At 35.3% G+C, this 24,872-nt stretch overlaps 1 protein-coding gene across 12 annotated transcripts in view; it reads left to right on the forward strand.

Moving 5' to 3' along the window:
* Positions 1-24,872, forward strand: part of AKAP13 (A-kinase anchoring protein 13) — a 375,368-nt gene that overhangs the window by 348,006 nt on the left and 2,490 nt on the right. For 11 of the 12 annotated variants that reach the window (XM_074295087.1, XM_074295091.1, XM_074295089.1 and 8 more), the window contains 17 exons: positions 602-737; positions 2,352-2,464; positions 3,123-3,269; positions 3,901-4,151; positions 7,245-7,370; positions 7,490-7,607; positions 8,350-8,598; positions 11,594-11,670; positions 12,282-12,463; positions 12,583-12,665; positions 13,623-13,817; positions 14,587-14,751; positions 16,990-17,063; positions 17,577-17,621; positions 20,007-20,057; positions 20,919-21,368; positions 23,946-24,279. In XM_074295087.1, coding sequence (XP_074151188.1) covers positions 602-737; positions 2,352-2,464; positions 3,123-3,269; positions 3,901-4,151; positions 7,245-7,370; positions 7,490-7,607; positions 8,350-8,598; positions 11,594-11,670; positions 12,282-12,463; positions 12,583-12,665; positions 13,623-13,817; positions 14,587-14,751; positions 16,990-17,063; positions 17,577-17,621; positions 20,007-20,057; positions 20,919-21,368; positions 23,946-24,279 — 2,796 coding nt within the window. Of the gene's footprint in view, positions 1-601; positions 738-2,351; positions 2,465-3,122; positions 3,270-3,900; positions 4,152-7,244; positions 7,371-7,489; positions 7,608-8,349; positions 8,599-11,593; positions 11,671-12,281; positions 12,464-12,582; positions 12,666-13,622; positions 13,818-14,586; positions 14,752-15,421; positions 15,511-16,989; positions 17,064-17,576; positions 17,622-20,006; positions 20,058-20,918; positions 21,369-23,945; positions 24,280-24,872 lie in introns of all 12 variants that reach the window. The other variant, XR_012486996.1, reaches the window with a different exon arrangement.

Consider the following 24,872-nt stretch of genomic DNA (forward strand, 5'->3'; position numbering starts at 1 on the left):
ATCTATAAAGTGATAAGTTGGACTTGGTAAGTTCAGGTCAGCTTCAAGAGTACTTGAATTTAGGAAGTACTTGAAAAAAATTTTTTGATATTTATTACTGTTGACTTAGGAACAGTTTAACAATCTTCTATACAGCTAGCTGATGTTTGATATTTGATATGGGTTATGATTATTCAAACAAAAGTGTTTTATAATACACGTTCATTAAGTGCAAGACATTGTTAGACATTGAAAGTTCTGGTTGGCAACTGAAAGATTGGTACAACAATACATGACGATTCCAAATGCACTCATTATGAAAAAATATTGTCTACCTCAAGAAACTGAAGAACTCTTTAATTTCAGATTGAAACATGTATTTTTTTCTTGCTTTTTTTTTAAAAATATGATTAATTTGGAAATGTTTTGCTAATTTGAGTTTACATGTATAATGGGAATCATTGTTGTTTGCTTTCTCAATGGGTAAGGGCAGGGCTGAAAGAAGGGAGAAAATTTGGAACTCAAAATTATAGAATGAATGTTTAGAAAATAAAAGAAAGTTCTGATCAGTTGAGTATAGAGATTAGATGATGCTTCTGATAATGTCCCATTCTCCTTTCAGCCTCACAACCTAAAGAGCGCCCGAGATCTGCAATCCTTGTGCCTGATGAGACCTCGGTGCCCCCATTGTTCTCTAACAGACGGTCACAGCAGTGTGCCTCACTTTCAAAAAGTGTCTCTATACAGAATATTGCTGGGTAAGTTCAGATCCTTCCCTTCCTCTGTCCCTCCCTCCCTTTCTTCCTTCCTTTCGCAACTGGGGTTAAGTGACTTGCCCAGGGTCACACAGCTAGGAACTGTTAACTGTCTGAGACCACATTTGAACTTGCATCCTAAGGGCTAGTGCTCTATCCACTGGGCTACCTAGCTGCCCCAGCTCAGATTTCTTAATGGAACATTTAGCACCTGGATATCCTGTGGATTTGCCTTGTTTTTACCATGAATTTTGTGATCAAAATTGTATATGCTTGCTATGCTTATTGTGTGGTAATAGTGAGGAAAATAAAAATTATGCTAGGTTATTGATGCTATTTAGTTGTTCAGAGGCTAATTTTGTTTATAATTTGTTTTTTTAAAAGAAGCCTTTGTTTAAAATTAAAATTTAAAAAAAAATTGTGTACTAAGAGCCACTTCCTTTGATAAACTTGAGTTCTAAAAAAAAACTACAGTGGATAAAATAGGACAATTAGGCCTAGTGAAAAACCAAGAGCTTTTTATTCTACAGTCTAGTAAATATACTGAAATATCATTTTCATATTTCATCTGAAAATAATTTACTTTCATAGCTGGCACATTCCGATCAATTTCATTTTGTTAATGAAAATGGGTGTAGTGGGGAGAGAAGAAGGGGAGCAATTCCAAGTTAATAACCACCAAGTCTCGAAACTTATCTGTTGCCAGATTCAGTTGGCCCTATACAAAATTCTGCACTCACTTCTCTACAGAGGCAACAGGCCTTGGCTGCATGGTAATTATCACAGGGTTGATTATGATGGTGGTGGTTGTGATGTGTAGGGTTTACCTGTCTGTCTACCAAGAAAACAAGCCACTTCATACTAAGGGCTCAAACATCCATCACAGGGTAATGATTTTAGCTAACTTAGGCTTGGATCAGTTCCTTGACTTGAGCATTAAAAACTTTTTTTTTTAAGTTTCCACTTCCCTTGTCATTCATGTATCCAAGCTTTGAAGTCTTCTCAGCTTTTTCCAAGAGGAATGAGAGAGAAGCAACCAGTTAGTCTTTATTGTCTCAGCTGTGGAGTAGCATCATAAGGCCTTCTTTTTGAAGTTCTAATCTTAAGACTTTATTTGTTCTATTGAGCAGGCATTTTTAAATGTCCTCAGATAAAGCTTGTTTCCAAATGACCATTTTTGGTTTGGGTAGGAAATAATACAGGGCAAACATATTAATAGTACATATTTCAGAGTGATTACTTGTCGAAAGTAGGAATCAAGATGAAATGGATTCGCAGTGAGTTCTAGAGATTATTTCTAATATAGTATAGGGAATTAAATTAATTCATATTGCTGTGGAGAGAAATACTTAAAACTTTTTCTAGAAGTTGTGGGTGGAGCATAGTTGAAAGGCTGAAATTTGTCTTGTCACTTTTTTTTATTCTGGTTTTATAGCTAGCCATGTATATTGCTGTGAATTTCATTGTGAATTATCTCTTCAGTAACAGTTATCTTCAGTCACTTTTTTTGACCAATTGAAATTTATTTTGCAGTTAATTTTTCAGTTACTCACTTTTGAACACAAATTATAGTTTTTCCAAGAATATATGATATCATATCCTTCCTTTTGTCCTCAGAGTTGGCAATGATGAGAACATGGCAAACACCTGGAAATTCCTGTCCCATTCAACAGACTCTTTAAATAAAATCAGCAAGGTTAATGAGTCCACAGAATCGCTCACTGATGAGGGTAAGAGAATATGGCTTACATTTGTTCATCTGTAGAGACATAGTGTGTTTCATTAGATGTCAGTTAAGACAAGTGTTGATGAGGAGGAAACCTGTCTTCTCACCTTGAGAACCCCTGTAAATCCATGTCCATTTAATATTAAGTTGTCTATATCACCTTGGTGTGAAAAGAATCTTCCCAGTTATTGCAGAATTTTCTACCATACTTAAGTTATTGATTGTCTTTTGATACCACAAAATCCAAGGGTTTTTCTTCCCTCAGATAGTTTAGTTATTTGGGAATGGTTACCAGGGACATGTGAAATACCTAGGACTTTTTCCTTTATTATTTTTAATTTTATGAAGTTAAAAATAAGTAAAATGAAATTATAGATTGATTACTGTTCACTTCAATGGTGCTGCCTCCCTTGAATCAAGTTCTGATTACACATGACTATAATTTTACCAAGAAAGGCATTAATACATTTTTAGTTCCAGGGAACTATTTTAAATCTTCCCCTTCCTTATTTTACCCCTGTATTATTTCATATCAATGATGAAAAAAGCCCAGTGTTAACCTGAGAAAAGGAGTCCTAACAATAGGAGAAAACAGGCATAGATTTCTCAAGCATTCTTAACCTATTAATTCCAGTCATTGAATTCTACTGTTTTGGGGGTAGGTACTGATATGAATGAAGGACAACTCATGGGAGATTTTGAAATGGATTCTAAACAACTGGAGGCAGAATCCTGGAGCCGAATAGTAGATAGCAAGTTCTTGAAACAACAAAAGAAAGATATAGTCAAGCGACAAGAGGTGATTTATGGTGAGACCCTTCATTATGCTATTCAATTGTTATTTTATCCAAGAGACCCTTGTGATGTTTCTATGACTTGGCAGCACTTTATTTGTTCTTATGTAAGAGACTGAGAAATAGAACTGCTTTGAAAGTAGAATTTCTGTTTTTCAACTATTTTAGTTAATACAACCTAGAGAAATACTGTCATCCACAATGAAAGAGATGGCAGAATGGCCAAGGTGACTAGAATTGCTTAACACTAAGAACCAGCAAAAGTGAGAACATCTGATGATTTCTAGTTCAGTATAGATTTATCGTTTGAAATCACTGGTAGTCAAAAAAGGGAGACCAGAGCACACAAAAGTGAGAAAAATGGGACTCCATATAGTTTAAGTTGAAAATATTGGAGTTCAAATAGTAATAAAATTAAAAAAAAAACAAAAAAACATTCTCTTCCTTCCATATAGTTTAAGTTGAAAATATTGGAGTTCAAATAGTAATAAAATAAATAAATAAATAACATTCTCTTTCTTCCACCTCCACCCCCCCCCCCAAAAAAAAAAAAAGATTTCCAGAACTTAGCATAGTTTGCCCAGCACATAGTTGGTGATTATTAAATATTTGTTGAATGACTAATAAATTGATTTCTCCTACCTAGAATTAATGCAGACAGAATTACATCATATCCGCACTTTGAAGATCATGAGTGATGTGTATAGCCGAGGAATGATGACAGACTTACTCTTTGAGCAGCAAATGGTAGAAAAGCTGTTTCCCTGTTTGGATGAGCTCCTCAGTATTCATAGCCAGTTCTTTCAGAGAATTCTGGAAAGAAAGAAGGAATCCCTGGTGGAAAAAAGTGAAAAGAATTTTCTCATCAAAAGGATAGGAGATGTCCTTGTGAATCAGGTGAGTAGTAGGAAGTATACAAGTATACAAAGTTCTTCAGGACCTATACTTTTTTTCATAAACTAGTTGTAGTTTGGACTAGTAAAGAAAAACAGAAATTGGGGGAAAATTAGATAGTGTTTGCATTCTCCAATCTCCCCCATGACAAAAATTTTATTTATATTATAATATATTTATATATATTTATAACTTTATTTATATGACTATAAGGCTAACTGAGAAAATATCTGTAAAGTGTCTCACAAGGCATATGGTATTGCTGGCTATATTTTTAAAATGTATTATTGATTGAATACTTGCTTTCCTTATGGAACATGCCTGAAAAACATTTGATGCTTTCAAGTTATTTGCCACCAAGCTGCATTCAGTGGCTTACTTCAAACATGTAGTACTCCACAAACAAATATTTGTTTATCACCTGACAGAGATGCCTAAAACTTAGTCAGCTATATTCCTTGTTCTGTATGTTCTATATTCATGACTTTCTATCATGGAAAAGACTAATTTCATAGATGTCTGAACAGGAATCAAGAGTTTTACTTTTACTCCTGGGCCTCTGCTTTCTATCCTATTGTCACCTTTCTTCTCTAGGATCTTTTCCATCCTTTGCTCTCTTTCTTCTATCACTTAGTAGACATTTCTTGAATACCAATTGTGCAAAGGGAATTGTGCTCTCATGTCATCAATATCTGTCTCTTCCCTGGTTGTTTCTTTTCTTCCTAGTCACAGGTTTTCCCATATTGGGGGAGGGGGGGAACTTTCATTTGACCTGCCCCATGCCTTCTGTTTCTTCCTCTTTTGCAGTAAGATCCCTTCTAGAAAGAGCTCATACCTAATTGCCCTTTTCCTTGCTTACCACTTTGTTCTTTAATTTCCAACTTTGCAAATCCAAGAGCCTCACTTATAAAGATCATTAACAAACTAGTGATCACCAAATCCAGTGATAGCTTCTCACTTGTTGCCCTTCTTTAACCCCTTCTTGAAACTCTAACTCTGTTTGCCTCAGTTTCCTCATCAGTAAAACATGCTGGAAAAGGAAATAGCAAACTACTCCAGTTATCTGCCAAGAAAACCCCAAATTGGGGTCATGGAGAGTTAAATATGTTTGAACAACTGTTATATCTTCACATGCATATAAGATACTGAATTCTTAATTCATTCTTCAAAGCTTCCTTGGTTTTTATTCATAATGCTGTCCTGGTTTTCTTCTTGTCACTTGTTTTTCTCTCATTTTGCTGATTCTTAATCCTTTTCTCTTAGCCTCTTAACTTAATCAGGATATTCCCCAAGATTCAGTCTTTGATTCATCCTTAACATATCTTTCCTCTTTGAACTTTTATTTACCCTTATATTAGCTGTTATACCTTTGTAAAGTAGCCCACATTTATATCTTTAATCTTCTTCAAATCTTCTTTGTCAAACATTTCCAGTTGATAACAAATGATTATTTCAAACTCAACAGGACTGAAAAAGCTAAGCCCATTTTCTTCTCCCCTCTCTGTAAGAAATTGATTGACTCTTATTCAACTTCCTATTTTGTCCAGGCAGGCTTTGGAATCTTTGCTTTATCTTTAATTCTTCCCTTTTCCTAAGCTTCCCATAGACAAGAAGTTTCTCTTTTCCAGTTATTTATCTACCCAATCTGTCTTCCATACACACCTTTATGCTTTTGCTTTTCAATCTGTGCTTTTACAAAGTTTATCTCCCTGGAGTGCACTCATTCTTAATTGCTTTCCACATATCCAAATACAAGGCTTCTCTTCTATGAAGCCTTCTCTGATCACCCTAGCATAAGAAGATCTCTTTAACTTCCCTCTCTCCCTCTTATGCTTATATTATCATTTAATTCTACATAAACTTTTGGTGCTAAGTTCAGCCTGTAATTTTATCTGTCATTTAATTGGAACCTCAGTCTTCTCATCTATAAAATGACAAGATTAGAGAAAATACTTTGTCTTTAATGCTCTCTCTAGCTCTATTTATGGTTGTTATCTGTTAGTTTTTCTTTCCTATTGCCTAATAATCTTCTTGAGGACAGGATTGTTAATCAGTTTTGTCTCTCTTCAAGACTGCATGGACCAACTCCCTTTGAGATTTTTTTGACAACGATATTAAAGTGGTTTGCCATTTCCTTTTCCAGTTTTATGTAGGCAGGAGATAAGTGACTTGCTCAGAATCACACAACTAGTATGAACTCTGCTCTTTCTGACTCCAGATCCATTACACTTATCTACCATAGCTGCCCCTGAGGACAGTGACCATGTCTTATGTTTCTATTATGTCTAGCATCTCATATAGAGTAGTTACTATGCAGCAGTTAATAACCTTTGTGACTTTAATATCAGCCAGAGGTGATTTTTTTTTAGATGGCTGAGTAAAATAATTAAATTCTTTTTCCTCTATTTACCCATTTGTAAAATGGAGATTGCAAAACATACCTTATTCTTCAATGATAAACAAATTTAAAGATTTATCATATTCTTTCCTTATGACAACTTTTATGAAACAAATATCACTCTCATTTTATAGATAAGAAAACTCAGATTCAGAGAAGGGAGATGATTTGCCTGTGGTTTCATATACATTAAGGGTTATATCCAAATTTAGCTCTCCTGCCTCCAAAAAACTAGCCTTCACAGTTGCTTCTGTCTTCAAATGGGAAATCTGATTCTATCTAAAATTCAGAAAAACATTTGGGACTTCAGATAGACAGGAACAACAAATCTTTTGTCAGTGGATATTAATTAGTTCAGTTAACTTTAATTGCCTTTTGTCTACACTTAAATGGTTAAGTGCTTAATCTGAGTGTCTCCAGAGTACCTTCTAGTGATTGTCATAGTTTCCCAAATAATTGAAATGTTTACTGCTAATGTATGTTGACTTTTCATAGCCCTTGATATTTGAGTAGAGCTAATGAGCTTTTTCTCAGATTGCCTATCTATAAACAGATGGGAAGGTTTTTACTTAAGGAATATAGTACCTATTTATGAGGTAGGGTAATTATCATTCTGTGTTCTGGTATCTATTATTGAAACATATGTTGTGGACTACCGTGCCTCACTTGGTGTTATGTTCATTCTCTCCCCTTTGTAGTTTTCAGGTGAGAATGCAGAGCGCTTAAAGAAAACATATGGCAAATTCTGCGGTCAGCACAACCAGTCTGTGAACTATTTCAAAGACCTTCACACTAAGGATAAGCGCTTTCAGGCCTTTGTAAAGGTGTGTACTTTCCCTTCCTTCACATGGGGCATGAATGCATAAAATGCAATAGATTAAAATAATGGAAGAGAATCTATCTTTGATTATTATTTTAACAATAGCTTTCTTTCCTTTTTCAGAAGAAGATGAGTAGTGCAGTTGTTAGGAGATTGGGTATCCCAGAATGCATTTTACTTGTAACCCAGCGCATTACCAAATATCCAGTTTTATTACAAAGAATATTACAATGTACCAAAGGTAACTTTCTCCTTTGTCTTTTATTCTTATGGATTGTGTTCACTGTGTAGAGCATGCTCAGTAAGAATCATGAGGTACTGAAATAGTGACTTAGCTCTCTGATTGATAGAAGAGAAACTTATGTCTTGTCTTTTCCTTCAGTTCATATTCTCTAATTATCTAAATGCTAAGTATGTTTGAAAATTTTTGCTTAGAGTATAAAGGTGGGTGGTAAAAAGTAACTGATAAACTTCTGTGTGATGCAGACCTTCTTTGGTAACTAAAGAACTTCTTTTTATATGATTGACCTATGGGGTCTGTTCTATTATTGGTCCCCACTAATTTTTCCAGTAGAGTTAAAGAATGCATATCCTAAGCTTAGAGGTGCTGTCACATTCATTATCATCGATTCCATGCTTACTGTTAATTTACTTTCAATTATAAAAATAAAGGCACTCTTCCTACTTTTAAGGTTATTTTTCAGAAGATTTGGTAAAGGACTAGTTTAAAAATATGGCCATGAAATCTGGCCTTTTTCACTACCTAAAATTATTTGTTGTATATTGTCCATTTTAGAATTCACTGTTTTCAGTGTAATATATAAAGTTTTTAATTATTTTGTAACTCATCAAAGTGTAAAGACAGAGCCTTGGATTGTCTCAGGTGAAATAATTATATTTGTATCATTCTGCATAAATGTGAAAAGAGAAAATAGTATCAGAAAAAGAAAGTATAATCATCCTCCACCTTTTTTTTTTCTAAGAAAATGATTTAGAACAGGAAGAACTGGCCCAGTCCCTGAGTCTGGTGAAAGATGTGATTGGAGCAGTGGACAGTAAAGTTGCAAATTATGAAAAGAAAGTCCGCCTCAATGAGATTTACACCAAGACGGACAGCAAGTCGATTATGAGGATGAAGAGTGGACAAATGTTTGCCAAAGAAGATTTGAAACGAAAAAAGCTTGTTCGAGATGGGAGTCTCTTCCTGAGGAATTCAGCAGGGAGACTGAAAGGTGAGACATCCAAAAAGCTTGTATGTTTGATGAAACTAGTTTCTGTTGAGAAGAGAGAGAAGTCCCAAAGCCACCTTTCTAGGGGTCTGTGCTGTCTTTACAAACCATATCTGGTAGATGTGTATGGACATCAGTGTGTTAAGCTAAAAACAAAACAGCAAATTTAGTTCCCTTGTAGCTATTGAATGTTATACTGTGTTGCCTCCTCCAAAAGTCTCTGGTTTTCTCAGCTATATCAAGTCACTATGTTATGAAATGACTACTTTTTTTCCCTTAGTTGTTCACATGTGTGTGTATATGTGTGTATGAGAGAGATTATATTCAAAGACTAAATAATGTATATGTATATGTGATAATTTTACACGTAAAATGTACGTATTTACAAATGTACATGATTTTATTTTAGTTTTGTTTTTTTCATTTTTGTTCGTTTTGCTGAGGCAATTGAGATTAAGTGATTTGCCCAGGGTCACACAGCTAGGAAGTATTAAGTGTCTGAGGCCAGATTTGAAATCAAGTGCTCCTGAGTTCAGGTACTCTACCCACTGTGCCATCTAACTGTCCCAATGTACGTGATTTTAATAGTCTTTGAAACGTATACCTCTTAGTTCAGACGACTTATACACCTAACACTCAGTATATCCCATTTTTGTCATAGTATCACATAATAGCTAAGACAAATTAAACACAATTTTTACATATTTTCTTAAAAATAAAACAGATATAAAATAGCTTGGCTGAAACTATTAACCCATTGACCTCAAATATAAAAAAGGATTTTTGAAACTCCTTACCTAGATTTCTCCAGGGGATGTAAATGGTGAAAATTAACTAAAAATAGATGAATAGTGCAGGCTACTTTTAAATTCCCAAGTACTTTACTCACATCCTATTTTAGATTAGAAGTTGCACTTCATAGAGTTACAGTCAAGAAGACTTGAGTTCAAATCCTGCCTCTGATATGTATTAGTCATGCCTGATCCCTAGATGGTAACTTATCTCTGTACCTATCTTGAATGACTGTTGTGAGGTTCAAATGGATTAATGTCTGTAAAGTATTTTGTATCTTAAAGTGCTTTGTAAATACCAGATGTTGCTGCTGTTGCTATTATGTGCAGCCTTAAAGGAAATCAGTATTTCTTTGTGGGGAGGTATGCACACAGAGAATGTCATCAAGCTGGTAATACATTCCCTGATAGCATTTTGATTCATTAGGACACTCTGACAGAATCTTAAGAAAAAAACAGTCTGACAAATCTAGAATTAGAAAATAACTGTGTTTTAGAGCTGGAAGGGATGGTCTCCTTTAACTCTTCATTTTGGTTGTCCCACTGAGGCACAGAAAGATTAAGAGATGTCAAGTCATCCAGCAAGTTGTTCCTAGAGTCAAAACTGGAAGCCAGGTTTCCTGACTTGTGGTTCCCTGTCCTTTCCAATATGTTACAGTGTGGCTTTGTTTTACTTCAGATCAAGTGGGAGACTGCTTTGTCATCCTATAAATACTTAGTTTACTATTAAAATCCCAGAGTTTCCTAGAATTGCCATTTGGAACTAAGAGTTCATTCTCCCCCATTTACAACAAGCTATTTCTTCTTTGCTAAAGAGGTAAAAATAATAATAAAAGAATCCAACTGCTGGAGTTCCATTTTATGTCCAGGCCAATAGCAAAAATGACGGAGGTTTTCAAGTCTGAAACCTTCCAGTGGAGAGAGCCATGTGTAATCATTCTCCTCCCCACACCAATTTATGACAAGAACAGCCAGTACTGTGTACTCTAGAATAAAGGGTGGGTTTGTTTTTCTCTAGACCATTGGCATTGATTATATAAATCTCAGGACATAATGGAATTGAGGCCTGTATTTCAGAATTTTTGGCATCTAAAGTTTTTAAAAAACAAAACCAGAAAAAGACCAGTTTATGTTGTAACTAATATTGTGTGTGGAAAATTAATGTGGTCTGAGCTAAAAATTTAGAGCCCTCTAGGAGCTTAGAATATCCTGACTCCACTTTTTTCACTGCTTTCATTTGAATTTCATGAAAAGGAAAAAAAGAGATTCTAGACATTTGGGAGAATTGTGACATGGAATCCTACTCTCTCTTAAGATAGGGTTTTATGTTTTGAGAGGATGTTGGTATATTGATTTAAGTTCTATTCCAACAAAAAACAGCTCTGTACCTTTATCAGAAGCAATGATATGTGGTGAGCCAACCCTCTTAGGCCATATGAGATAGCAAATCTCTAAAAGTTTTGGTCCTGCCATTGTAGATGGATTTCTGGAATTACTCTAGAAACCTACTGTACCCAAAAAATACAGCTCCAGTTAGAGAGATTGAGAAGAACTTTCTTTTTAAAACTAAAAAGTGAAATCGATGCTCATTCCATGAAAGGATAATTTAATCAGTATTGTTGGAGTAGAAGTAAGAGACATAGTGGATGTTAATTCTTGTTTTAAATTTGAGAAAATCTTGGGAAGAACTTTTGTTTATTCTTACTAATTGCATATTGAGGGGTGAAAGAGAAGAAGAATACCTTCCTTTTATTGGATTTAGGTAATTCACACACACATCACCTTTTGGTGATTCCCTTTTTTCTGCCCCATGCCTTTCTCTATCTACCAGTCTAGACCTTGGTTAGAAATTATCTTTGTGCAACATTATGAACAACAACATGTAGCTACTTAGTAGATTATCACTGATGTTTCAAATGTGTTGAATGCCATCACAATCCAGTTTAGAATATTCCTGCCTATGTCTCTTTCTAGAATTGCTCTAATACCAGAGCCTCTCGAACCAAGGAAATCTTTTAAATATGTTCTTTGGAAGCAAGTGTTAAATCTGCTTCTTGAGAGAATTTTAGATCTAGAATCCTCAATTATACTAATTATCTCACATAGTCCTGGGATATGTTGCTAAAAGAATCTTTCTAGACTTATATAATCATGCTCAGCTCTTAAATGGCTATTTTCTTTTTCTCTTCCCTTCATCTGCACTTTAGAGGTCCAGGCAGTTTTGCTCACTGACATTCTGGTTTTCCTTCAAGAAAAAGACCAGAAATATGTTTTTGCATCACTGGTAAGCTGAAAGTACTTTTTTACATGTGCTTTTTTCTTCTAATGTGCTGTTTCAACTTTATTAGGTATTGACTATTCACACTGTAATGCTTCCCTCCCTTTTATATTCATTCATCCAGGACACAGGTTTTTAGATCTTTTTCTTTTTCTTTTTAAGCATATTTTCTAGTGAAAATGATATAATTGTAACTTTTTAAAAACAAATCCATGACTTTAGTGTTATGTCTTGTATACTTGGTAATTTCAACTTGGGGGCTGGGGCTTTATCACTGAAATATTTATTCTACACCTGTCCATTCAAATCAAATTCATTTATGAAACTGCTGGCCAAAGTCAACAGAATGTTCAGTATGTCTTCTTGGAAAGATTTGTCATATAAAAAGTTACTGAAAATTTTCTCATCTTATATTACTGTTGATTATATTTTATTCTTTTGGGTCAAACTGTAATTGACTTCGATAAGAGACTTTTCCTTGAATATGCTAATTTTTGTATGCACGAAACAAAAAATTACATTAAGGATAACAGTAAGGCTTTACTTTAGATCGCAGCTGTCCCTAAAAATCATACTTTGAATATCTTATGACTTTTTTTTCCCCTCCCCTTTTGAAGGACCAGAAATCAACAGTGATCTCATTAAAGAAGTTGATTGTACGGGAAGTGGCCCATGAAGAGAAGGGCTTATTCCTAATCAGTATGGGAATGAAGGATCCAGAGATGGTTGAAGTCCATGCCAGCTCTAAAGAGGAACGAAACAGTTGGATTCAAATTATTCAAGACACTATCAATGCCCTGTAAGTTAGAGATCAGATAGTACCATTCCTGTCCTTCATAATGCTTCTTTATGGTCTTTTACAATCAGCTTGGCAGCAACCAGGGTAACTGATGCCATATGATTCTGTTGTTTTTAAAGCAATAGAGATGAAGATGAAGGAATCCCCAGTGAAAATGAAGAAGAAAAGAAATTGTTGGATGCGAAAGCCCGAGAATTAAAAGGTAAAGCTGTTAAGAGAGGTCAAAATCACTGTTAGCCCTATGTGGCTTGTGAAGGCATGAAGAAATGTAATGGATGCTTGAAGTTGTCTGTTGTTTAGTTACTGACTTCTAATGTCCCAGTCAGCAGTTAAATGTATATTTGGTTGGTAAATGAGGAAATAAAAATAGAGATAACATGATCTTTCAGCATTAAGAAAGACTTCTGAAGAACTGTGCTGATAGTGGGCTGATATCCTCTGTCTAACACGATCACTACATTTTTCTTTTTTGTTATTAGAGGTGATGATGGAAAGGGACAGTGGACTAGAGATACCCTGAATAAAATTAAAGAAAGGAAAGCAAGGGAATACTGTTAATTCAGAAATACCACAAATCCATGCTGTATCATTTTTAGTATTTGTACGGTAGTCAGTGTCTTGGCGTTTTAGGTCATGGAGAACTTAGCCAAGATTTGTTGCTTACAAGAGACTCAGAATGAATGAACTTTGGAGGAAATAGGAGAGTCCTAATAGATAAAATTACTTTGTTTTACTTCCAGTTCTAGTTCTAGATTTTGAAAGATGCTTCAATGAAAATTGGGTCCAAGTCAGATCAAAGCACTATATTTGACAGTCTCAAGTTTTAGACAAAATTATCCTATTTTAATCAGAAAATAAGAAATTACAAAAAGCAATAAGCAAATAGTAAAATATATCCATTTTTGCCTAAGACCATAGTCAAAGACTTATACTTATGAAAGAAAATTAGAGAGGCTTATGGTACTTGCCTGGATGTACTTTCAACTTTGACAAGTTCATATAACTGAAGATATCCAAGCTGCTCAGGAATAGATTAAGGTTGTGGACTAGTTGATTCCTTTTTCATAAAGTGCCACCAGATGGCACTCATGTCTCAAGTAAACTTCAATTTGCAGAGTATGGCTTTTATTCAGAATTGGTGCTTTTGTCCATCTTGCAGAACAACTCCAGCAGAAAGATCAGCAGATTTTAACTCTGTTGGAGGAAAAGGAGATGATTTTCCGAGACATGACAGACTGCAGTACGCCCTTATCAGAAGATAGTTCACCAATTCATGGATCCAGGGTACTATTCAGATCTAATACTGAAGAGGTTCCCAAAGGAGGGCCTATCATGAAAAGTGCAATAAATGAGGGTAGGTGACTGATACTCATCATTCTCCCTCCCTGCATTCTCTCATATAAGTAAATGCTATAGCTTATGTTGGTTCTATACTTCATTACAGATTTCTTAGGTTGTATATAAACTAGGCTGAGGGTCTAAAATATATGGCCCAAGATCAATCTACAAATATTTGTTAGGTACCCATTCTGTGCCAGATATTTCATTCATTTATATATACACACACTTACCATATATACATATATACACATAAACATGGGTATTATGTATGAGATTTTGATGGGGAAGATGCTTAGCAGGCTTTGGATAGAGTAAGAATTCTTAACCTTGTGTCCTGGACCACCTTGTCACTCTGGGAAAGTCTAATTCTTCTATGGTTTATTACCTGAATTCTTCCTTGAAGAAAAATGCTAAGTTTCAGTTAGACATCATTAAAAATGATGTTTTTCTTTCTCATCCAAGTTTATACACCCCAGAAATCTCTCCAGAAAACCTATCTGTGGACCCCAGGTTTAGAATTATGATGCAAATAGCTTTTGAACTGAGGCTGGAAGGAAGCAAGGATTTCTAAGAAGCAGAATTATAAAGGGAGTGCGTTCAGTTGTGGGGATGGCCAATGCATAGTCAAGGAGATGGGAAATGGCATAATAGTTTCTTTGAGTATGAATAGAATAGTCTGCTTACCTCTCCTAGACTTTTCTTTAGGCCCTATCTCCATTTCTTACTTTGGTTTTATTCTCTATCAGTGACAAAACTTATAGTATCCTTTTTCATTTTTTTAGTGGAGATGCTCCAGGGCTTGGTGAGTGGCAGCCTGGGAGGCACACTTGGGCAGCCTATCAGCAGTACCACGGAGCAAGAAGGAGGGATCGTTGGCCCAGTGTCTTTACCTAGGAGAGCAGAAACCTTTGGAGGGTTTGATAGCCACCAGATGAATGCCTCAAAAGGTAGGTGTGTTTGAATTTGTGTACCAAAACAGGCAGTCCCCCACCTAGTACACAATTAATTGACATATCATACCAGCTGGAATGGGCCCTATTCTGCATCCATAGCTCCCTTCCCATGGCTGGATCCACTGTTATAAATGTCTTGGGAATAAAAGGCATAAAGATCATACACTATTCAGAACTCAGAATGAGAAAAAGGTAAAAAACTGATCTAATATTGTCTCCTAGGTAAAATGTGTGACTCTTCCACCACAAAGTGTCTTGTATATTCTTTCATTTTACTTTATTACAAGAAGTAGAAATTCTGCCGATTTAAGATATTTATTAGATGAACAGATTTCTAAAAAGGGTGGGGCAGGGTGGTAGTTTTTGCCATTCATACACATATTAACATAAGATCCAGCTGTTATCTTTTCAGCTCCTATGAAGTTACTCTGAAGAGTGCAAGTTATAGTTTGGGGAAGAAGAAAGGTAGGAAGTTTTGAGCAATGGAATGCTTTGTGAGGCAGGCCTGGGGAGGTGGGAGCTTCCATAATGGGAGCCTTAAGGCAATGTTTGAACACTGGGAGCCTGAGAAGAGAGGGACATTTGAAAGATGGGAGAGAGGGGTATAGAAAGGGAGATGGAGGGTGCCAAAAACAAACTCTGCCTATTTCAAAATTTTGCCTAGGGCCAGCCCTACACCCAAGAAAGGGGGAGGAAACACTTCTCCTCCTAACGCACTGTCATGGCCCCCTGCTCTCAGGACCCAGAATTCAGGCTAGTACTATATTAGCACTATAGTTTAGCTACCTTATGGGTTATATAGGATTTTGGGGGCTAGCCTGGGAATCTGATTACAATCTTCAACATTGTTTCTGTGGGGAAATGTGTTCTGAGTCCAAATAGCTGAATTACAAATGAGATTTTTGGAACATAACTTGGTCATAAGTTGGGGACTGCCTGTACATATATATGTGTGTGTGTATGTATATATGTACATATGTATTCTGGAGAGAGCCAGAGTACACCTGTATGTCTGTGCATATGTACTTATCCCCATTTGTGTCTTTTGGATTTAAATGGGTTTTCGTTTCTGTGTTGTGTCCTCCCCTGTCATTTTTTTATCTTGTTATGAATTAATATCTCTGGCCTCTGAATTTTAGGCAGATTAGATGACAGAGTTTAATATATGAAGCTTGTTCCCTTATTTTGCCCCTCCCCCTTCCCCCTCTCTCTTTGGGTTCTCCCTTTTCTCCCTTCTCTTTAACTTCCACCAGTCACATTACTGTCTTGACTTCAAATAGATATATGCTTTCCAACCAATATATTTACCCCATCCCTATCATATGTGGCTTTGGGAGAAAGATTTATACCCAGAGTAAATAATGACAGCCATTGATTAGACAATCTGCAAAAATGGATGATGAAAGTACTTTGCCAATTCCTAGATATTGTTGGACTCCCATCTTTTTTCTTCCCATGAACAAATACACACACACACACACACACACACACACACACACACACACACACACTATAAATAAATAAATATATATATATAGATAGATAGATAGATGGGGGGGTATGTGTATGTATAGAGAGGGGGGGGCGCAACACTGATTTGATTCAAACCATAAACCTATCAAAAAGGAAGTAGTTTACCTACCTACATTAGTACTTTATATCATGGTGATTGCAAATTATCCTCAAGCCAACATAATTTGACTCCTTAAAGAAAATTGTAGCTTCTTATATTTTCTAAATAAAAGGGCACACTTAATTGTGAAAAAGATTCATTTTAAAATATTAAAGAGTAGCAGGAAGGGAGACTAAGGCTCAGATCCTAGCTGGTGAGAAAATCATGAATATTTGGGGATTACATTTATATCTAGGAAGATACCTAGGTTTACAAAACAAAAATAACCTCACTTTTCTTTCCCTTGCTCTCTTCATTCCTAAACATAGTTAGTGCCTCTTGTCAGGATCCTATTGGCTCACAAGATAAAAGGGATTTTCTTGAAGGTCTCCTGCCTTGCAGAGACTAGAGGGAAAGAGCTGTTGTCTTCATATATTCCTCAATTTCATTTCTCCTTCCAATTTATTTGCTTTAGGGAGAATAATGTTAAAATTTACCAACTTCCATTAAATAATTTCCCTTATATGTTATTGATAAAATCCCATTATAATATGTTCTACATCCTATTGTTGATTGGCAAGTTCCATTTTCTTGTCAGTAATTTCACTTTATTTATTAAGGGGGTAGTGAGAAGGAAGATGGAGATGATGGCCAAGATCTTCGGAGGACAGAATCAGACAGTGGCCTGAAAAAGGTATTCCCATGTAATGAAATTATATTTCTCCCTTGAATTTTGCCCCCTTAAATTTATGGTTTTTGGAGCTTATGGTTATTTCTTTTTGCCATAATAATAGTACTCCTTTTTGAAAAATAAAATACTTAGAATATAAACATTCTCACTATTCCCAACTTTTGGAGAATTTGACTGCTCACCTAATTTTTCTGTTCAGTACAAATGATAGTCATGCATATCAACCCCTATGTTTTTCCTCAGAACCTGCGTGTCAGGAAGAAACACATTTAAAATGTTCTATAGCAGCTGTCACTTCTCAACATTGCAGATCAGTTTAGATTCAACCTCAGTGTGATAACAGATTCTCTTCTGAGTAAAAAACATTTTCCACATAGAAACAATAGTAGTTCTCACTTTGCCAAAAGGAAAATAGAAAGCTGTCATTTGATTAGCCATAAAATAATGTTGATTGTGATTTTTAAAATCTAGCATTTCATTGAAAAAAATACATTTTGTTCTCTTATATTTTTATAGGGTGGAAATGCTAACGTGGTATTTGTGTTGAAAAGGAATAGTGAGGTAAGAATATTCTGCATTATTTTTTAGAAACAGGATGCATTTTTGTTTTTTGATATTATTTAAGATATTCTCTTTTTTCACTTGTTTATTTTCCATGTATATAAATACACATTGCTGGCTATATTTGTAGCATGTAAATAGTCATTCTATAAATTAATTTTGTTTTACCATTTTTCTGCCAATTCCTTCCCTGTCTTCAGCCTAGCCCCAGCAATATCCCATTGACATCTAGTAAGGTGAAAAATGGTAGCTCTGTTCTAGAAAGGCCACTTACTTGTTATAGGTTAGGCTCTGTTGGGCTAGGCAAATTATTATTCAAATGCCAAAAAAATTAGTTTATAAGTAAAGGAAATGTGAGATGTGCAAAATTAGAGAATTCACCCTAAATATTCATATGGACTATTTGTGTCTGAATTATGGCAAAGCATTCCAAGCTCATATTGGTCTGATCAGCCACAGTCAGACAACTCCGTAACTAGGTTCTCACATAGCTATGTCACAACAAAAGATAACACATTTGTTATAGAATCTTTTTAAGTGACAGTTATATGAAGTTTGCTTAATAGTTAGACCAAAGACTAGATCACAAACTTGCTATTTGAAATGAAAATATGAATGTTTAAATTAAATTAGACGTTTTATGTTACAAAAAGGCCAAGTTTAGGATTTGTTGTATGTTGAAGAGGAGGGAGGAGTAAAGTTATTTTAGGGCTCCTTTTTTCATTAATCATATATAAGATGAAGCAGCCCTACTTTCTCTCAGATTAGGATTATTATTTTGAAAAGTAATATATTTCTTTTCATCATGGTTAATCAAAACCTCTTAAAATCCAAGTTCTCTTGATCTTTTAAGACAGTGGTAGTTTTTACAGGTGCTCTTACTCTACAGACTTGATTTTTCCATATAAATATTTGACTCTTCAAGAGAAGAAACGTATTATTAGGATATATTTTATTAAGATTTAGAGTTGGGGGTCCAGGGAAGAGGCACTGAGGAGAACTTTGGAGAATACCCAGTTCAACCCTTTCATGTGTACAGTTGAAAAAACTAAAACTTAGGGAGGTCAAATATTATGTTTGCCCAAAGTCACAACATAAAAAGTGGCAGAGCTGAGATTCAAATTCATATCGACTCTCTACAAATCCAGTGTTCTTCCTATTATATCACATGAATGTGCTTTCTTTTGTAGAATATTTAGTGTGTTTCAAGTTCTCATCAAATGTCATACTAGAATCCTTAAAATTAGTTTTCCATTTTGTGAACCACATTTAAAGAAATGGGCTATTCCTCAGTAAGGAATACTGTAGATGATTGCAATAAGTCCACAAAGATAAAAAAAAAAAAAAAAAAAAAAAAACTACAGTGGTCTGAAGGAGTAATCTCATAATTTTTTATTTCAAAATAGAATAAACTTTGGAATATGTAAGTCACCTATAATTACCAACCTGAGGAGACTAATGATTAGAGTGGGAACTTCTCGTTGACTTATCTTATACACTCATTTGATATAATTGAGATAAGATACAAGAAATTATTGGACAGTTAAAGAGTAATCTATGTACATTTTTTCTATAACCAGGATATTCCCCCAAAAACATGTCTCTATGCAAAATGGTGCAAAAAAATCCACCGAGTTTATGGGAAAGGGAAATTAAGGGAACAGCTCTCAAAAACTTAAGTGCCATGTGTGTCATACTTTAAAATATGTATATGTATGTGTGTGTGTGTATGTATAAAAGCATCTAATAGAAACAGCATAGTTTTATACATGTTAAAAATTTTTAAATAATATAAAAATACTACAATAAATAGTGATCAAGCAAATTGGGCAATTCCTTGGAACCATGGAAAGAATAAGAGAGTATTGATCCCCACCCATCTCTATTCAGCTCTTACTGCACAAGGAAATGTACCATAAATATAGCTCTTTACCTGCAGGAGGACCTAAAATTTGTTTTTGTAGATAGTGCCAGAACAGATACATCTTGTGACTTATTGTGATATTTCTCAAGGAAGAAATTGAACAGAAACAACCTCAGAATCATGTTATACTCAAAATGTATCCTAATGTATTGATTTTATTGGAACAAATTCACATTTTTGGAAATATACATTGCAGCAGAACTATTATAAAATAGGATGAAGGACGAGGAGAAATCTGTCACCTGTAGGTAACCATTGTAAAAGTCAAATAAAAGATGGAAAGTCTGTATTAGGAGTCATGTTTGAGATCTGAGGAGATGTCACAAAATATAGAGGGCACTATATGATATTTTTAAGACATGGTTTTCTCATTAACCACACTATTATGCTGAGCTCTGAAATCCAAGAAACTCCTAAAGTCAGTGTTTCTTTTTTTTTTTGTTTATTTGTCTTCCCTACAGCAAGTTATCCAGAGTATTGTTCATCTACATGAACTGCTGAGTACTCTACAGGTAGGAGCCTTACTTAAAGTTTATTATATTCATTATTAGTTGCTTTGCAGTCTTGATTTAGAATTGGGTTTATTGCTTGTTTGCTACTTAATTTGTTTTAGCAACTTTGAGAAAGGTAAAGTTGTATTAACTACCTGGAAAATGGCACTGAGGACTGAACATCATCAGCTTCAAGTGACAAAAAGGAGCAGAAGAAAATAAATCAACTGTGATAAAAATTAATTGCGTCATTGTGGAGAGGCTTTAGATTCTTTGGGATGACATTCCCAAAAGTCTAATGTGATAGAAACCTACATTTAATGATGGAAATTAAACATTAATTTCAACTTGGTGATTGCTTAAAATTATTTTAAAATTAATATATGCTATATTATGTATGCCTTATATCTAGTTTTAAACTAACATTCCAGAAGTGGGATGTTCTTCTAAAGTAGACATGACTAAATACGCCTCTAAGAATATATACATAGAGAGAAAAAATCTAGGGTAACAAAAGATTCTGGTCTTCTGTTACTACTAACTCCTACTCACAATTAATGCCTGTGACCTGAACCAGTTCATTACAGATTTGATAAGAGAACAGAAGAATTTCATACAAGTCTGTTCCTTAGCATGGTTTAGTGCTCCCTGTGAATTTGTTGTCCCAACAAGGTTTACATATACTTATGTGATTATTGCCAAAGATGATGGCATTACAAATTCTATAGTCCAACTTAACACCAATTTGGGGATTTACAATATATAATCTTTTACAGACATCCACTAAAAGGAATGGATGTAATGAATGGGTGGATACCAACTAAACCATCACATGATACATTGCATCAGGATAATTTTGGTTTCTTTTTCTTTCCCTTCTAGGGTGTGGTGTTACAGCAGGATAGCTACATTGAAGACCAAAAGTTGATGCTTAGTGAGAGGGCAATAACCCGGAGTTCCTCCAGACCCAACTCTCTAATTGAGCAAGAAAAGCAGAGGAGCCTAGAAAAGCAGCGACAGGATCTAGCCAATCTACAGAAGCAGCAGGCCCAGCACCTGGAGGAGAAACGCAGACGAGAGAAAGAATGGGAGGCCCGAGAGAAAGAACTATTGGAACGGGAAACACGACTAGTCCAGTGGGAGGAGAAAGTACACAGGGGGCAGCAAGACCTTGATAAGGATCGAGAAGAGCTTCAGCAAAGGAAAGCAGCGTATCAGTCTGACCTAGAACGGCTCCGAGCTGCCCAGAAGCAGCTTGAGAGGGAACAAGAACAAGTGAAAAGGGAGATGGAAAGGTTAACCCAAAGGCAGGCAGAGCATGATGCTAATCAGGTAATCTGGGTCCTCTTAGGAGTCCCAAAAGCACCAGAAATATTCACTTACTATTCTTTTCCTTTTTTCTTGAAATATGACATCATGGACTTTTTTTTGTTGTTGTTAGAAATGATTGGGAATCAGATAAGTTTTACTTCTGAATAAAATACTTCCTTCCGTTTTGCTTTATGCCTTCTTACCAGCCATCATCTCAGTCTTAAGTAGGAGCAACATTTTTGCCAGAACTGAGATTATAGCAAATATATTTCCAGGTGATAAAACAACCTCTTCTTTTCTCACGGGAGAGAGGAAGTGTGGATGGGGAATGCTGTATAAGCTTTTGTGTGGTCACTCTCTTAGTTGGTTTTGCTTAACTGTTTTTCTTGATTACAAGAGGAAAGTTGAATGCGGCAATTTATTGGAAAGTGATCATAAAAAATAAAAGCCATCAATAAAACTTTCATTTAAATATGGCAAGTAATTTTTAAAATGAGATCAAACAGTATTGCTAGATCAATCTCATTGTGGAAGGAAGACAGTCTTATCCTTTTTATAGCATATCACCTTATGGGAAAAAGAAAACAATTGGAGAAAATACACAAAAACACATAAATTATAGTTGTATGATGTGAATGTTAGAAAATTGTTAAAGTGACTGGGAGAATGAGAAATAAGGTAAGTTTATTTAGGAAGGAAAGGCTTCAGCAAAAGTAGGCAAGATATGCATATTTATATTTTAGGAAGATATAGTAGGGGAAAAAAAAAATCACATTTCCCAGATTTTCATCTTTGTTTTACTGCTAGTTGACATTAACAAATCAGTCCTCTCTTCAGTCTGTTGTATTGATAGGAAAATTTCCCTATTTAGAAATGTTGGTCTCCAAGAAAGGTTTGTTCTTCTGAAATTGTCCCTAAATTGTCATAGAACCTTCTCCCTGTAATCCGTGTAAGGGATTGAGAAAAGCACATTCATTTGCAGTTTTACAGATTTGTTAAAGCCATTTTCCTGTGGCTATTTGTTTTGTTTAGTGATTCTGGCCTCCAAATATGTTAAAAAAGACAAAGCAGTAAATGGCTCCTTAAAAAAAAAAAAGAAAAAAAGGCTATCGGAGCTAAGTATAGTAGTTTTGGGATCAGGAAACCCTTCCACATTATGGCTTCTTTTGCTGTTTTGCAATTCTACCTTAACCCTAATACCATCATTAGTATTATAATCAAAGAAAATCATAGTAGCAACAGAGAATTACAAATTGTATTTTATGTATTGGCATGTTTTTACCACCATAAGTTAAAATAAACTCTTATAAAACCTGGAGTTTTCCCCATTACTAAGAAAACTACAGGCATGAAATGAAATTCTGGGCCATAATCTGGGTACTTTTGAGTAATTCCACTACTCAGATTATATCCTTCCTGTTCTCTTTATTCATCTAGAGTCTTGTCTGTAAATCATTTTTTTCAGATTGACAACCTACCCCCTTTCATCATGAAATTAAATTTTTTAACTTGCCTGGGCATAAGTTAGTGCCTTGCCTAAACAAGTGAGCCAGACTGTTTGTTCAGCTAGCCATAAATGTACATCATTGTTATGAATAATTACAACAGTGCACTGCTTCTAACCTTTTCACCAAGAATGATGGAGGAGCAGATGGGAGTAGATAAAAGTGGCCTATATTAGCTCTTTTTTGTGATTTTTTTTTTTTATTATTTTTTTTTTTATTAAGAAGCACTTGATAGTTGGTGATACAGGCAACTCAGATAAGCCCCTTCACCCAAAAGAGGAGGGAGAGACATATATTTTAAGACATCTAAATTCACTGATGAGTGGCCCTCAGTCCAAAGGGGAGTATATTAATAACTCTTGGGTTTAGTTTTATCTCACTTTGTAATGGGAGAAATCAGTTGTGATCTCTTCACCAAAGCTTGGGGCATCCACCTCCCTTTTCTGATTTCCGTCTATTCAACTCTTAAATTTGTGGTCCACCTAGAATCACTAAGTAGTCAAGCTGTTTGCCTGGGAATTAGTAATGCATGTGGGGATCTATGGATTATTCTTAACCTTTTTTTTATGAGAAAGTGTGACAGAAAACTATCTTGGATAGTCAGGAAGCCTTGGGTTCAAGTGCTAACTCTGAAATATATTATTTCTATGTTCTTAGACAAATCACATAACCTCCACCAAACTCTTAAGTCTTTAAGTTGCAAAACTGTGAATAAAAATAATTACTAACATTATATAGCTCTTATCATTATGAGCTAGGCCTTTGGTCCTCACGGCCACCATAGGAGTTAGGGGCTATATTGTCTCCATTTTACAGATGAAGAATGGAGGCAAACAGCAATTAAGTGATGAGGTCAGATTGAAATTAAATGCTTGTATTCTATCCACTAATGCCACCAGCTGCTTCATTGGTAGGTGGGGTTTTCTTATTATGTAAGGAAACTTCCTTACATACATATGACTTCAGTATAGCAGTATACTATCAATAAACTGTTTTTAGGTCAACTTAATTGCAAGACTTTGTTTTTCTTGAAATCCCTGTACTGTGATTATCTTAGAATATTAGTTTTAAAATATTATTTTGTCTTATGCAGGTCTCACATCAACACAGTAAATTGATGCGGATCCCATCCTTTTTCCCCAATCCCGAGGAACCCCCCCAGCTACCAGCACCTTCCATATCGCAATCAGGATCTTTGGACTCAGAACTTTCAATATCCCCCAAAAGAAATAGCATCTCTCGGACTCACAAAGACAAAGGTCCTTTCCACTTACTCACTTCCACCAGCCAAGCAAGTAAAGTGTCAGAGGGGCAGAGCCAGATCCCGGTCTCCACCTCTACCTCCACACGCCTCTTTGGTTTAGCAAAGCCAAAGGAAAAGAAGGAGAAGAAGAAGAAGAGCAAGGGAGGCCGTTCTCAGCCGGGTGGTAAGTCAAAAAAAGAACCAAAACTCCGAGTCTTTTTGCTAGTAAAAGTCTATGCTTTTCTTGACTTTTTTTTTTTTTTTTTTTTTTTTTTTTGACTGGTTAAATTAGAAGGAAAAAGCAGATGGGCAGAGTTTGCTTTCTAATGTACTCACCTCCCAGTCCATAACCTGATCTCCTAAACTCAGAAGTCAGTGGAGAGCTAAACTAGGTGTTAAATTCTACAAGTGTTTCCTAGCAACTAGTGTGGTATCCCAAAGTCAGCCTAAATACTGTAGGAGAGGCAAAATTAGAGGGCCTTAAGAGTCTAGTTGGAGAGAGAAGACTTTATATCCATGCAAAGAGATAAACAGTTTAGCAGATTGCACATTATATATAATAAATTTCCAGAATGTATGATGTCTATATAATAAACATTGGGGGGTATCAAAAGAAGAGAGGCAATTCTGCTTCAGAGATCTTAAAAGAATTCTCCTTTTCTTTGATGGAGGAAGGCAAGTAAGGCAAGAAGTGGGGGTGTGAATGCCCAGGTAACTTAGGAAGGAGGTGGGTGGGAGAACTGTATACTTTTCATTTTTTAAATAACACAAAATTAA

Source organism: Sminthopsis crassicaudata, chromosome 2, assembly GCF_048593235.1.
Source record: "Sminthopsis crassicaudata isolate SCR6 chromosome 2, ASM4859323v1, whole genome shotgun sequence".
Classification (NCBI taxonomy): Eukaryota; Metazoa; Chordata; class Mammalia; order Dasyuromorphia; family Dasyuridae; genus Sminthopsis; species Sminthopsis crassicaudata.